We start from the raw sequence: 16,291 nt of genomic DNA on the forward strand, positions 1-16,291 counted from the left end.
GAAATCACTTTAAACGAGATGACAAAAGTTGTAGCTGAAATGGGGGATAATTCATAATTTGACACCTGGGTGAATGTGGAAACAGAAGTCCAATTCCACTTTCGAGCGACTTTACTTTTCCCAGCACTAGTGAAATACGCAATAATGTTCAATATTATTATCATCTTTACTATTATTACTATTGTCAGTATTGATACCGTCATTGCAATTATTACTATTGTTATTACGTCAACCCATAGAATATACTCTACTCCACGTTTTGTGACTTGTCTTTGTTTGTCTGCATATTCCATGGATATTAATTCCCCTTCTTCTTTGAATTACCTTCTTGCATTTACTAACTTTTCTGGATTAACTTCTCATTCCATTCAAATGTTTCAGTTTTTCTGTTTGCTCCTGAAAAAGATGCACATGTTCTGGTAATTCCTGCAAATGTCTTCCTGGATGCACTGTGGTCAATGTTAGGTCTTGTTAGCCCGGAACGCTCTGCCTCCATGCCCGTCGCACACATAGGAAAAGCCTTTTCAGTCCTATGGTCCTGCCTTTCTGTCTTTCAAGAGCTTGTGGTACACTGAGGTTTCTCTGCCCTCTCCTAAAGGGTTTTGCTCCCACTGAGGTCGACAACATTTCTCTAAGGTAAATGTCAACTGGATACCAATAAATGCTTCTAACACCGGCAAACATGGGAATACATGAGAATGAGATGAAACGTTTCATTGACTAGTTTAGAGCATTGCAGTTTCTTATTGAATCAAGCCAGTTACACCATTGAAGTGAAGAAAGCCAAACTGAACTGCTGAGTGGACCGCTTTGCATACATGTAGTTCAAAATTGCAAAGTGAGGAACCTAAAGGCAATAGGCAAAGTGCTTCTTTTAAGAATAGGTCAAACATAACAGTTTTCTCCCACTGAACATTTTCTGACTTGTCTAGATATCGGTTGCTGGGGAAAAATCCCATTAAAGACATGTGCACGTTAAAAAAAATTAGATTTTTAGTATGTGCATTTGTTGACTGCTAAAATCCTTTTGGATTGGAGCAATTTGGGTTAAGTTAAATCTGATATGGTGGCACAATAGATTTTTTAAGAGGGTCGAATGAGTAATTTAAAGTTGAATACATTGATTCCTAATTGAAAGTTGTAGATATTTTGTAATGACTTGTAGTTAAACTATATGGGAGAACAAGCTCCACAAAAATGGAACAAAGCCTGAAAGGTTTCTTTCCACACTGAAAAAATGATGCACAGTCTGTTGTCTGTCAAATTGGAAATACATTGGCTGGATGTGTGCTCCTATACCTGCCACTGGATATCCAGCATGAAGGAAGGGAAAAAGCATGCCTTCATTTGGGAATTCCTACCAGGGCAACATTCATTTTCAACTCTTAGTAGCCAAATTGTGAGACCTTCCAAGTGTACAAAGGTTTATGGCGAGATTAATTTCCCAATCAAGACTTTGGTCTGGAGTCCCAAAGATGTGCGGCGGAGAAAATGAGGAGGTGCCCATGAGCATCTCTCATTTGCACCTGGTACCTTACGCCTGACTGTCAAAGCCTGAAACTGGAGAAAATCTGGAGCATCCATGGGAGGCTTTTGTGCAAATGAGATTAAGAAGCATTTGCCCAAGGGCACTTTAGAGTGGTCCAAGGCATTTCCAGACATGTGTCAGTCTTCGGCTTGTTGCATCAGACGCACCAGGAGGCAGTTGCAAATCTGAGCTGGTCAAGGGCCTCCCCTGATTTGCTCCAAAGTAAGTCTTTGTGAATTAGGCTCTGTGTGTTAGTGTGGAGTTGTAATTTGAACAGACACCACTTGAGCACAAACTCTCTTTCTGGGCGGCACAAGCTCCCCCATCCTCAGTATGCGGAACATACATAGCAGAGTTGTGTTTATTTCAGCTCAATGGTGTTTCTGGGCTGTTTCAATGTTGTGATGGGTGTTTGGTATGTCAGGTCACAGTAAAGCATAGCGGCACCAGCACAAAATCCTCCATTTCTAGTTAATTTAATAAAATCAATTTCAAGAGCAACAATATGAAGTGATGGAGCAGACACACATGCCATGTTGATTTTTGCAGTCCCTATTGATCCTGGCAATACCTGCCACGGTAGGGTGCTAGCTAAAGACAGTGGTGGGTCTATACTCTTTGGTGCCCTATGTGTAATGACTTGGTGGTTGGTCTAATTCAGTAGTCCCCTTACTGTATTAGATTTCGCACTTAGCTCTATTGGCTCAGACGAAAGGCCAGGGCTTGAATGGGCACTTGAAAAAACCTGCACTTTATTCTTTGCACAGGTTTTGATCAGATGGCATCATTGTGTACTAGAAATATGTGGTATGCAGTCTTTATATCGAAAATTATATACCGAATCACTTATATATCTAAACATATACCTTGAAAACCCTTATATCGAATATATTTATGGTGGGGTAAAGGGTTACTTTTTTGGGGGACATGGTCGGGATGGGTTTTTAGCTGTCAGAAACAGTCGTTTGGGGGTGACCACCCCCCCAAAATAAAAAAATGAACATAATAAAAATGTAATATTCAGGTTTTTCAAGGTATATATGTTTTGATATATAAGTGATTCGGTATATAATACCTCGATATAAAGACATGTAACCAAAATATGTTTCCACTGGCCCTTTTGGCTGCAGGGTTTGGCTCTCTTTGCTTTCCATCCTGCACCTTTCTGTCTGCTTTATGAAATTAATACAAAACTGAGGATATTAAAACTGAACCCTGTTGACCACCAATCAATGTTGAGCATGGGTTGGCATCCATACACGCAGCATGCTTAGTCACTGATAGATACAGTGAAAAACCTGTAGGCACACATGTTTGGAAAATAACTTTCTACCACACAAACGCTTTTAAAAAGACATATTTTCACATGGAACAAAAGGCAATGCCAGATTACAGAAAAGATAATATTAATACCAAGAACTCATTTTTTTTAAAAAAGGGTTTGCTAAAACATTTTTTAACATTTTCTCCTCTTTGGCCAAAATACTTCCTCGTTGGGCAAAATAGTTCCTCCTATCTTTTTGGTAAACTATTGTTCTTGTGTAAAGGAAAAAGAACCGTTTTAATAGGATTTTCAGAGCAGAATAACAATGTTTTCTGCCCATTTTCAATAGGGTGCTTTGTCCTAAAGCTTTCTTCATCAGTCTGGCCTTCATAGCACACACAAGGTTTTACCATCGCCATGGGACCTGTTCATGCTCTAAAAATATTGAGAACACGGATGAAACAGTGTGTTGGTCCAAAATAATATTCGGCACTATGGCGTCTCTGAGGTACCCTCTACAGGTGCAGGGCAAAGTGTATACAAATATGTTACAGTGTTTTGATGGAAACATTTAATCTAGAGCCTCTGGACCTGAGTTTCAGAGGTCATGTAAGAAACAGTGTAGAGATTTGATCTCCAAATCGTGTGTTTTGAGCCTGCATCAATCTCTCACGCTTTCTTCTTTATAGTGGGATGTACTCACTGGTGACCTCTACCTTTTATTCCCACTGCAAGTTGTTCCCGACACAAAATATGCAGCGAAAGAAAAACGCATTCCATTTGACCATTTACCTCACACCAATGCACTTACAACTGTTTGCTTCCATATTAAAGATACATACCCAGAACAGTGTCCTGTTCTAAAGTAATTTCCATTTTTAAGTGTAACTTTGCCCGACAAAGAGAAGCGCTGCTAAAAAAAATGGCCGCCAAATTGAAAAGGCATCTATTCAAAATGAAAATAAACACTATGCTGATTCTGTGGCCCATACCTTACTCAAGAGGAACTAAGTCAAGTGTTCAGCTTCTGTGCCATACCAAAGACATTTAAGATTTGCTGATGACTAGTCAGTAAAATAACATTCATGTAACATATGTAATTATAGTTGGGTATGAATTTTCATTTACTTGCCATTGGAATTTACAAAGGAAAACTGGCTTTTCCACAATTTCCATCCAAGTGGAGTTGGGCAAAAGGGAATGATCTTCCAGTTTATAGTTCCCTAATGTAGTTAGAAAGAAAACATGTATTGACAATTATTCTACCTGTGGCAAAGGTTTGTCACTGTATTGATTTCTTCAACTTTTCATAGAAGCGCCAGGTTTTTAAAAACAAATGATTATCTTTTAAAGATTTTAAGTTAACAGTTCCAATTTCTGAAAATGTCTATATATACGTATTACTTTTTATTGCACAATAATGCAAAAACATATAAAGGAATGCAGTAGCTTTCCAAGTAAAGACACATTTTCGAACTCCTCAATATCTTACTTATATAGAACAATCTATTGGTTGTCCCCCATATTTTTGGAATTCCCTTGTTTATAAATAGGTACAATTTTTTAAAGCCCAATGACCTTTTTAACATGATGATCTAGGTGACAGCAGGCTATTTCCACTGGAGATTTCTGTGTGGGAAGTGGTATTTTAAAACAACATGAACATTATCGGCCACTTTTGGATCTATCAATTCCATGCCTGTGGCCATTTCACAGTCATGTCTTAATGGCTCTAGAAGTTAACATACAGTACTGTATTTATTACATCTATAATGGTAGGTACCACATCAGATAATGAATCGAGCTGTAATAATACAAAGCACATCAAGGACAATGTTGGCCGATCATTGCTAGTGGAATATGTCTATAAGAACAGAAAACACTTCATACAATTCCCAAAACAATTTTAAATCGCAAACTGTAGAGAGTTTGTCAGTGGTTCACAAAAACAAAAGTATGGAGGGCACTGGCACTATAAGAAAGTTGGTTAACTAAGATGGCAGAGACTTGCCCCACAAAGCAAGTGATAACCTAATGTAATTTCTACATTTTGTTCTAAAAATATTAACTAAGTGGGAAGGGATCTCCAGAGTCAATACATTACAAATTCACTTTTGGATGGTTGTTGCAAATATAAATTTCACCTACCTCCAAATGTTTTCTTGTGAACATTTCCTTTCGATTTACTTAGTTCAGTGGTTCTTATTTTTCATGAACTGTGATCCAAAAACACAAAACCAAATTTTGTGGTATATTAATATGTAGGTGGAATATGCTTACATCTGATACATCTGCGTTTTGTAGCCGATGTTTCCAATATTATGCTTGCCCAAAGGCTTTGTGGTTTTACCACTCATTTTGTTGCCTTCATTTTGTATTTATCTCTGCTCATTTGCAGCTCCTCTGTTTTGTTCATATGTGTTCTATAGAATCACAGCAACCACTTTTGATTGTGGCCTGACTGAGAACCACAGAATTCCATTGTAGGGCTGTATTCTCTCCTTAACCCTTTGACTCCCCTTTGGGCATGTGTGTAAATAAACGTCCTAACAAGTCATTCAATGTTTCCTGTAAGACCCATATATACTTTCCTAATTAGGGGCTACTGACATCTGTAGGAATCCCAAGCCCCAGGGGCCCTCAACACAATGCCTGTGCCTTCTGGGGGGATGAGCAAAGAGTTGATTTTGGGTCTGAAGTACAAGGAAGAGCAATATTGTAAAATGACCTTGAAGTGTTGGTGTGCTTCAAAGCACTTCCTGGAACACACTTATATTTGTTTAGTGATTAGAGTCAAGGAAGAGAGAAAACCAGCTGCAGAACCATGTTAGGCAATGTCACAAGGTTATTTGGTTTCCACAAACACCAAAGGTGCGTGCAATTTCACCACAGAAATCCCTTTGTAAGAGGAGAGTATTAGTAAACCCAGGAATTGTCAGTTTTCCAACTATGGACAGTGATAGCAAAGCCAGAAGTAATGGAATACATTGGTTTTGGTAATACTATCAGAATAGACAAGAACATTCACAACATATCTCTACTAAAAACCCTTACCTCCAGATGTATTTACCAGGTGAAAGTGAGCCATAGTCAGTCTGTGGGAGTTCAAATAGTTAATATTCTCGTCCATGAGATTCTCAACACAATGTCCCACTACCAAAGAGCAGGGAAGTTGTACAGAAAATCCCCAAATGGAGCAAAGCAGTGTCACAAGTAAGTAATTAACTTGTTAATATCATTGTGTTTTTCTGACCTATCTTTTCTTAACTTTCTGTGGGTAGACGTAAACCTTTTAAATCTCCTGAGTCGTCGACTGCTTTGGACGCACTGTACATTACTCCAGTGTTCACGACCTGGCCAGTCCTTAAGAAAAGAAACGTTGCCAAACGAACTGGGGCCATTACACTTCTTCCAAGAAAAGTAAACCAGAGGTACTACCGCTGGCTGGATCATATTAACACTTAAAAGGGAGATCGGCACCCCGCTCAGCTTGCATGTTCTTAGCGTTCCCTCGTCTTCGGATGAGAGTTTGATACTAAATGTGATTTTTCGTTCTTTCTTGCCACAATATGCAGCTTTGCTAATCAGTCTGGGCTAACAAGCCGCTTACTCTACTAGTTTATTCTGATACTTTGTGATTGAGTGGTACATCCTTTTCTAGAACTTTCCACAGGTTGTGCTTTCATGTTAGCATAAAAAGCAGCACACATTGCTAGCATTTTCGTTAATAATTTGTTTCACTTCTTAGCTCAATAAACCAAGAAAACACAATTGTTGCTCTATGGCGCAACATACTTTGTAAATTTGAATAAATATTAAACTCCAGGTTAGCCCTGTATAGGGGTGTAATTGCATTCATGGTAGCAAAATCCTACATTTCACAGGGCACCCGGCAATGGCCTTTGGACTATTTCTTCCAATGAGTCACTCACACACTATTTCTGCTGTATAGTTGCTACTATGCTGAGGCACTGCACCCTACACGTTTGTTTAGGAAAGTTGCTGCAGAGATTTAGGTATGCCCATAATATCAACAGAAGGCCAATTATTTGTATTTAGCTATTGAGAAGTAGTGTGTCCTTTCTGGAACCTTCCTAGGAGGACCAGTAATTGACTGCATCCCATGGATAATTTTCCTCTGCTTTAGTGCAGAGAGGCTGGATCGTTTCTTCCCACAGTGCCTGTGGACTGTAAGTAGCAGGGGTGTCAGACTGTGAGAATGGTGCAGTGGCCTGCAGCTCAATTCTTCAAATATAATACAAGATGTCAGTGTTTCGGGACTCAGAGTTCAAGCGTAGCTGCCGGGTTGCCTTGCATATACCACTTTAATTCCAAGGGTCCCTGCCGCACGGCTACTCTTGGATACTTTACGGTGCACATTGAATTAAAAGAAAGATTATCTCATCGCAGTCCTACATTTGGCCCTGGGCGTGCCTATGGCATATGATTTCAGCAAACCAGTTGGTAAAACAACTAAAAGGTTGACTGATGACCACAGAGGTTTTCCTGTCTAACATGTTATGGTAGATAATTGTTGCATAATTGTTTTCATCAATAGAATTCCTCCCTCACTGAAAAACTCCTTCTGGATCTCTACCTACATTCATAGCTCTCAACTCACACGCTTTTGGCGGGTGTCACCCGCCTTGTAAAGAGCTGACTCACCTGCCAAGCCTCCTGCACGCCCATTCATTTCAATGGGCTCTCACTCGCCAAAAACAAAATCGGGTGTTTTCACCTGCCTTTGCAACAGAAATGGTTGAGAGCTATGTACATTCACGCAGTGACATCTTTAGTGCTGCTTAAAGGCCAAGCACGAGTATGGTCTAATCGAAGAACTCTCGTCCTCCAGACCTAAAGCAGCCAGGTTTTTATGTGTACTGGACAAGGGAGACTTAAATTCAAGAGCCCAATTCTGGCCTTCATGAATTTTCAAATGTGGGTTTTGGCTGCCCTGGAGGTGTGGGCATCTGCCCCTTTTTCTTGTAAATGTCTTCTTGTGGCACCAGTAGGGAATTGATAACACCCTTGGGGAGGCCATCCTAAAGAACCAAGTCAGTTAAATGAACTACTCCCTTGTTGTGAGTAATGTTTATTACACCCGCTCCATCTCTTCCTTAATGCTGTACGTTTTGTGGGGCTTCACTATAGCAAATGAGCAGCTTGTATCAACTGTTGCCTCACTCCTTTTGGTGGGTGTCCAGTCAAAGTTTTGAATGCATAGTTTCGAAATGCAATACTTTCGAAATAAAATGATCGGAAAATAAATGTTTGAATGCTTTTTTTTAAATGTATATTTTTTTGGGGTTTGGTATAGGAAAAATTAGTGTTTTCCCCCAAAAACGGGGTATTGTGGGGGGACCCCCCAAAAAAAAAATTTGAATTTTTTTTTCTCGATCCTTTTGTTTCGAAGTATTGCATTTCGAAACTGTGTATTCAAAACTTTGACTATAAACCCTTTTGGTGTGCAGTGCCATACATTTGCAATTGCTCAGAAAACCTGTAGATCCTAAAACAAAGTACCCAATTAAATAGTTCACTTGTAGGAGTTCACCTCTCACCGGAGAAAGAATAGGTCTGCAAGGAAGAACGGCACCAGACGTTATCCTTGGAAGGATGGACCATATCTCCAAGAGGACCTTGCGGAAGCAATCTAAATGGCTGATTATTCACATTACAGATGTTTTTTTACTGGTTGACTGTCTGAAAAAACATGAAAAGAGACGTTTGCTAGCTGAAGGATATGTAACTTATGTTTTCTCCAATAATCAACATTTTAAATAACCTGTTCACTAAGACATGATGTCTTTATCACATAATGGCCCAGGGTCCCTTACCCCACATGAGTCTTTGCCTGCTTTTTTATTCAGGAGTATTTCCGGTGTGCTCCTTGGACTTACCCATCACTTAACATTTATTGCGGTCTTTGTCTTTGTGACTTCAATGTCCCAATTAATTGCTGCCTTAAGTTTCCATCTTTTGAACTGCACACTTGGGCTTTGAACATGTAAATTGAATTGTGTGATTGTTGGACGAACATCCGGTCATTGATGACCGAGGGGTGGGGGATGAGCAGTCTGCTTCGACCTTCTGTCCTCTCCATGCGCAGCATCTTTTTGTATTTCCGGCAATCAAAGCATCTTTACAAGAAATGGTGGACATAGATGGACACATGGTTTACAGGGCCAAGGACTCAGTGAAGAAACACATGAATTACGATGATGGGAGCAAGGACAAGTGAGGCCAGGTTGAGACCATAGACACAATAGCATTTTCATATCCCTGATTGCCCCACTCAACCCTACTTTTCCCCCCTCCGGAGAAAGCCCCATCACCCCCCGTGATGCTGCCTCTAACTATCCCACCTCTCTTTCTCCCCTTGCACCATCATTTTATCAGCCTAGGGTACATCTCTTAAGAACAGAGCTCTGTTGTTTCTCCGTCAGGTTAGTGCTTTATAAATCCAATACATAAGTATAGGGATTGTTTGTATTTTGGAGCATTGTAATGCATCACTGACTATGCAAAGCCACGTTAGAGTGTCACTATGTACTTACAAGGAGTCCATAGACATATATACAAACCAGTACATATTTACATATCAGGTTCAGAATTTTAGGGAGAATTTGTGTAGCTACACCTATATGTAGAGCTGCCAAGAGGGTGAGTAAAGCACAACAATACCCAGTAAATTTACAGAAAATAATTCAGAGTGATACATTTCACCGAAGACCATAATACTAAAAAAACACTGAAAATATAAAATATATATATATATATATATATATATATATATATATATATATATATATATATATATATATACATATATATATATATATATATGGTGGTGGGGTAAGGGGTTAAAATGAGTCAGTTGGGGTGGCGTTATAAGTATAGGAAATCGAGGGGTTTGGTGGGCGCACCCTGCCAAATTAAAAAAACACATAAATCGGTATTTTGGTCGCGATGAAATGTACCACCCTGATTTTTCCGTCGGTAAGATCACATATAACCATGCACAACACAGTTTGCACATTCAAAGAGCAGTCAAAGCATTGCCAGAAGATACATTAAACCTTCCTTGGTATTGCATGTCAAAAGAAGAGGCGGGGTGGCTAGTTAAAGGTTTTTACAAAGGTGGAAAGCAAAGCTGGGAACTGTCTCTCTGGGGGGGGGGCCTTCCATGGTGAGAGACTCATTATGAAACTTTTGGAAAATCAAATGTTCCACATACAGGAAAACTGTCCCAAGTCCTGGCCAAGTGAAAAAACAGGAGAAGCCATAGCTTGATAATGATGCAATGGAAGAGGACAGAGGTAGCAGTTGAGGTAATGGAGGACAAGCCTGTGTAGCCTTCAAAGGGAAACCGCCAGTCCCTTGTTGAGTGAGAGCAACATGGAGGCAATGGGGAAGTAGATGGAGGGGTGCATTGTGGTCAAAGCGGTGGATGAGGAGAAACAGATTTTCTACACCTGGAGGAGTTGAGTGAACGGCCTCTTGAGACCGTGGTCTGCAGATCATGGTGAAGCAGAGTGCCATTTGAACTTCAATAAGACCAATTAATAAGGCAACGAACAAGATTTGGTGTTATCCATGTAAAAGGTTGCAGACAAACTGGGGTTAGGGGAGGTCACCCAGAAAAATGGTATTAAGCAGCAAGTTGCTTTGTGCGTGTGGAGCTCGAAGAGTGAGTGGGAACAAAAGAAATTGTCCACGATGTAGATTGTCTATTTGGCTTGACTACAAACCACCAGTCTTGGCAGCGGGCAGGGGCATGCAGGAAGGGAAACCGGCGAGTCTTGAATGTTTGTATCTTTCTAAGAGAGGGAAGCCATAATCCTTGGCTAAGAGCAGAGATTATGTTGGGGTTGTCTGCGTGGGTGGTGAGGTGGGATCTCATGGTCCCTTGCAGTTGGCATGTTGTGTGTGAGTGATGCGAGGAGGTACGTGCATTGTGCACTTGCACCCCACCTGATAGCTTGATTTCAATGATAGATCCTCAAAGTCAATTTCTTTTGTGTGTTTTAACTATTATTACTATAGGGAGTGTACTTAGTGAATCCTAAATGGTACCCCACTTACTTCCCACTTGCTTTTGGTCCATATTTTTTGTGAGACTAATATTTCTAGGATTAGAAATAACTTGGGGCACATTTTACATTTGTTGGACTAGAGCAATTTGCAGGCCAGAATGTGAGTGACTTGTAGGCAAGGGGCTGATACCTGAAAAGTGGCAAGCTGCAGCTCACGTTAACAACATCCGGCTATGCCGCCTCCTTTTCCTGAGTGTGTTTTTGTGGCTTTGCCTTAATTCTTTCTTCTTGGCTTCTGTGTGCTGAGTGCCATTTGGTAACAAACCGAATTGATGTTGTCCTGATGATGACTTCCATTCTCTACAGGTGTGCATCACTCAGCCCCTGCTGAGAAGTCATTCAGGGTCGGTGGGTGGGGGGGGCGGTTGGGTCTACTTATGAATGCACTTATTATTCCTCTTATTTCCTTCAAAGGCAGCAAGTACATTTCCGGCACAAGAGCCCATCGCGATGAACTCGATTAAAGTTTGCAAGTGGCTTGGAATTGGACCCATGTACCAATTCTGTGTTTTGTTTACAATCCGGCCAGTTGTGTGACCTGCTGTAGGCTGTATAGGACGATTTGGCATGTTCTAGTGTGTATTGGGGGATTTTTTTTTTTTAAGCAAAGGTAATGGCTGCATGCAATGGCATGTCCTGGTCTTTCGGAGATCCGTCAGTGTGTTAGCTGTACGGTAAGAGTCTCACAAGGGTTACGAACTATAGGAAATTTACCAAAGATCCTCTAAGACTTCGTGAATTCTTCAGGTCTTTCAGCATTTTATGTTCTTACCATGAAATATTTGTGATTAGGAGACTATATAATCCAATTTGCCACAAAAGTATTTACAACTACATAAATGTAACTAGAGAAGTATTTGATCTCCCACCCCCCATATCTTCACATATGTGGTTGCAAGCTTTCCTTTGATAAGGATTTACACATAGCATGTCAGAAAATGAATGTCCCATTGTCAGGGACATAATGGAATGGGGATTTACAAAGGTTAAAGTATTGGGTTTGATTAGGCCTGCACTAAACCTAGATTCTGCCCAGAACATCATTTAGAATGTTCCGGAATGATGAGGGAATATCTTCTTTACCATCGATGCTAAAGCAATGAATTGATGCTTGAAAACGAATTTGAAGCCTTGAGTACTGTGATGAAAGCTGAACAAGAGAGAGTCATTGCCCTTCAAATGAAACCATTGGCTTTTCAGTATTGTTGTCTGACAATCTTTTTTCTGGACACCCAATTCACTTCTTGGCACTCTAATCATGAACCAGGCACCAGAAAGTGCATTAAATGGATGTGACTGATGATGAAATATTACTTTGGTTTGAGTTTCAAGGAAAGTTGGTAATTGGTCCATTGCTCGACCAAACACTGTTCAAATGTATTTATCGTTTCTTTTCTCGAATTTTACCACCAAAATTTAGATGGTGGAGTGGCTTCAGGTAATATTGGTTGGGGTGGGGCAAAGTGGGGGAAAAGAGTAGTGAGGGATTTGTGGGGGGCATCTCTCCCTGCATTCTTTGGTAAAATAAAATAGAGCAAACTAATTCAGAAAAATTAATTTGAGCAGTTTTTTTTAACAAGAGATTTGAATCCGATTTCACTTATAGTCTTGATTGGCAACGGCCATGCTAGGATCTAAAGTTATCAAACTATAATCGTGTAAACATGAACCTTGTGACAAGTCAAACAGTTGGTTCAGGACAGAGTTTTTTTCTTTTTTTAAACCATTGGGCAGGGTGCGTTGGAAAGGGGGACATTTGAGGCTAAATGGACTTCCACTAAATGCCTCATAAGATAGAACTAAACAGAAACGGGTTGCATATTCCAAGAAACACACAAAAAAATGACAATATACAAATAATAAAAGGCCAGATGTATGTTCGTCTGATGCAGTCATGCGCAGTAGAGGCTGCCCGAATGCACAGAATGCTACGCTAGAGGGAGCTGTGTCCTTAGGATATACAGTGGGCCAATTCGCACAGCTACGCCTGTTGTCAATGCTAGAGGGAGCTGTAGGCTTAGGATCTATAGCCATCCTACTGTGTTAAGGAAAGCCTGCACTTTGGCCCGTGTACACGGGCCTGCACACTAGTTTTAGATAATAAAGGAGGTACTAGATGACCTAGAGAAGAAGATTATTGAGGTTTTTCTCCACTGTAGATATTCAGAGCTAGATGAGCGGCGGGACCATTGCAATCCACTCTTGTCTAATCTCTGTCCGTGCCACAACAACCATCACCCACCAAAATGACTGCGTACGGGCGCCTTTTTCCCAAATGGAAGATGACATGCAGGAGTTCGCATATTTATGGAGTGAAGAAAAGCCTGCCCGCCCTCTTCTGTGTGGCATCCCATCCTGTTCACGTTCATTCATGTGCGCCAACTTGAAAACTCTTGTTGGGTTCATGCCAGGGGCGTACTGGCCTATCGGGGATCTGGAAGTTTCCTGGTAGGCCTCTGCAACCTGGACCTCTTTGTGTGGTATTTCTAAATGTTTCCATAGGAAAGGGTGTGGCTTGCTGAAAATGTGAAATGTGGAGCCTCTTTGAACATTATCTCCAGGGCCTCTTTTGGTTCCCAGTCCCCATATGGTTCACGCTACCTAATGCATCTGTGCTTGGGTGGATGCAGACATGTGAAATGTGAACTCTGCATGGAGCACACATCCCACAATCAAACATGTGGTAGGACTGAGTGGTGTGTGCCACTTTAAAGATGTAGGTGGACCGGAGCAGTGAAGGAGTTGGCGAGAGAGTTTTCATTAATGTGGCTGTGCGTGGGGCATGGGTACTCGTAGGCAAAGAACGCAAACTCTATTTTGGCAAAGATAATGCTTAACTCAAAAGTCCCTGTGCTACCGCTATAAAACAGACCTGCATATCATCCGCTGTTTCTGTATTTCGATATTTGCACAGTGGTTAACTAGTACCTTAAGGCCTCTTTTCCAACAGAAACCTGTCCAATGTTTGCTACAGTGTGCTATAGAACAGGAATCTACCAAAATGGGTCCGAGGTCCTTCCTAGATGCCCTGTACTGTGGGACTACATTGGAAGGAATCATAAGAACATGTATGTTTTTTTAACCCCTTCAATGCTGGAAAGCTTGCAGTTTACATTCTAGCCTTCACCCGTGCATGACCATAGGTCTGAAAAAGGTTGTCTGGTGAAGCCATTCACTATGCCAGCACAGAGGAGATCTCCACTTCCCTCTGTGGGCCACATTGGCACACAATCCCATGTAATAACCTTAAGAATCCTCTTTGCTGGTGTTGTGTACTTTCTACTTCAGCATTCCTAGTGGCTGTACATGTCATGCACTGTGTTGCATTCGCTTTCTTTAGCCCTGAGGAGGGGCACTCCAGAGTAAAAGGATCTTGGTCATTTCTGAGCTGGGTATTTTGTATACGGTGCATCAAAAGGACATTAAAAAAACTCCCACAACCACATGATTTGCTCCTTACCCATAGAGACTATAGCATCAATATTATTAAAATGCGTCTCTACCCATATTCCGTGTCTGATGGGGGCGATGAGGGAGGGGAGGCGTTTTGTCATGTGCCTGCAGCCAATGCCCCTTTCTCTTTGGGATGAACAGAGAAAATGAGTCTCATTGTTGCCTCCTCCATCATTACCCGAGAAGGATGTAAACCTGTATGTGATGGGGACCAAACAGCGTATACCTGCACAATACTCCAATACCTCAGCAATGCATAGCTTTTAATGGGTATTTCAATTTGTCTGAGATCTAAACTGTTATGATGCTCCGGGTCAAAAACGTGTGTTCATCGGTAATCCTTGTTTGATGCAATTGCTTTATGAAAAGAAACCAATGTTTGTCCTCTTTTAGCTTGAATCGACACACAGCCACCTCCATCAGCTTCCAGTCCAAAAAGAGGTATCGCAACCGGCTATGCTGTGCAGCTGCAAACTGCTTAACACATGTGCTTCCTGCTGATGCAACCCTTGTCACTAACACAACAGGTTCTGCATTTGGCAGCCTGGCATGTCTCCCCCGGCCGGAGATGGTGCTTGAGCCAAGCGCTGTGGTCATCACTATGTTGTCCCTTTGAATTAGACGCAAGAGGGATGGGCTATGATGGGCTAAGGATGGCAAAGGCACTCCTTGGCAGAGACCTATTTTCTAAGCCCTAGGTAGGCAGCAAAAGGCCTATCATTTAACTGATCCATCAACAACCCGCTGAGCAATCCTAGACAGAGTATGAAATTATGGCTGCCCTGACATTTCGGAACACTGAGCCAATACAGTCTTTCATTGCCTTTTTAACTGGACAATCTCAGACCTATATAATCATCCAGCTCCCTGGTGTTCTGCATCTGAGTGTGTAAAAATTCTCTGGTTGTTTCACCTTCCCATGGCTAACACTCAACCCTATTTCTCTGGGATGACTCTGGCCCATTGCCAGAATAGTGTGTGCTGTGTATGCCTCATTAAGGCTAAATTAAGATTACTGTGGTTAAAAAAAGAATGTGGTGGCAATAGAATTACACCCACTTTTGCCATATCATCATATTTGAAGTGTGGGTGTGATATGGAGGAAAAACCTATAGAACTTGTCTGGCGGTTTGTCTTCCACATTACCGCGACAAAACGGCGGATTGACCATGTGTGGAGTTAACGCCCAGATGAAATGTGGGAGAGCTTCTTGCCCCACAACCCCTGACTGTAAGTTATGTGTGTAATTGGTTTCATCAACAACGCCCTGATACCCCCGGGTTTAGGTGCTTTACAAATGTAAAAATAAATAAATAAAATGAATACTCCAAATCCCGAATGGAGTCCTATGAGACGGCTGGAATGGGGATTAAGACCTCTGCCCTGCCACTCGTAATGTGGTAGATTTAACACTATTACAAGTGGCAGTAATTATAATGATTATAATTGGTTTTTAATAACACGCTTAGTACAGAAGGGGTTTCTAAGCGCAGAGCTGGGATTTTAACCTGTGTTCCTCTGCATCGTCTTGCCACTGAGCTATACTACCCTTGACCAGTTGTGGCGATAGTTTGGCAGTATTTCCTCTGAGGACGAATTCCTGGGTGGGTTTAGTAAGAGGCTACACCAGCATTATTGCTATACGGAAACAGGAAATACTATACCATTCAGCTTTACAGTCAGACAAAAGGCAGGGCATTAGTCGTTAAGTGACTAAAGAAGGCGTGCAGAGGGAGCCACCAAGCTATTTCTAAATAATGTATTTATTGAGACACATGTGCCATGCGTTTGGGCATACATGACCCCCGTGCTTGCTTGAGCTATGCAGTCTCCCACTCACTTATGGCAAGCCAAAATAGACAACATGCCACACCCCTCAATGTCACTTATACAGTACCTGAAAAAAAGAGTTATAGCGCGACATCCAGAAATGCAGATTTCAATCTCTGG

General features: G+C 41.3%; 1 protein-coding gene across 4 annotated transcripts in view; it reads left to right on the forward strand.

Annotated features, from left to right (window-relative positions):
- The window catches only part of LDB3 (LIM domain binding 3), a 501,927-nt gene that overhangs the window by 329,528 nt on the left and 156,108 nt on the right, over positions 1–16,291 (forward strand). For 2 of the 4 annotated variants that reach the window (XM_069610772.1, XM_069610773.1), the window contains one exon: positions 14,735–14,782. The exons of 1 other annotated variant lie outside the window; for it this stretch is intronic. In XM_069610772.1, coding sequence (XP_069466873.1) covers positions 14,735–14,782 — 48 coding nt within the window. Of the gene's footprint in view, positions 1–6,073; positions 6,224–14,734; positions 14,783–16,291 lie in introns of all 4 variants that reach the window. One more of the 4 variants, XM_069610770.1, reaches the window with a different exon arrangement.

Source organism: Ambystoma mexicanum, chromosome 8 (genome assembly GCF_040938575.1).
Source record: "Ambystoma mexicanum isolate Mex_15411 chromosome 8, UKY_AmexF1_1, whole genome shotgun sequence".
In the NCBI taxonomy this organism is placed as follows: Eukaryota; Metazoa; Chordata; class Amphibia; order Caudata; family Ambystomatidae; genus Ambystoma; species Ambystoma mexicanum.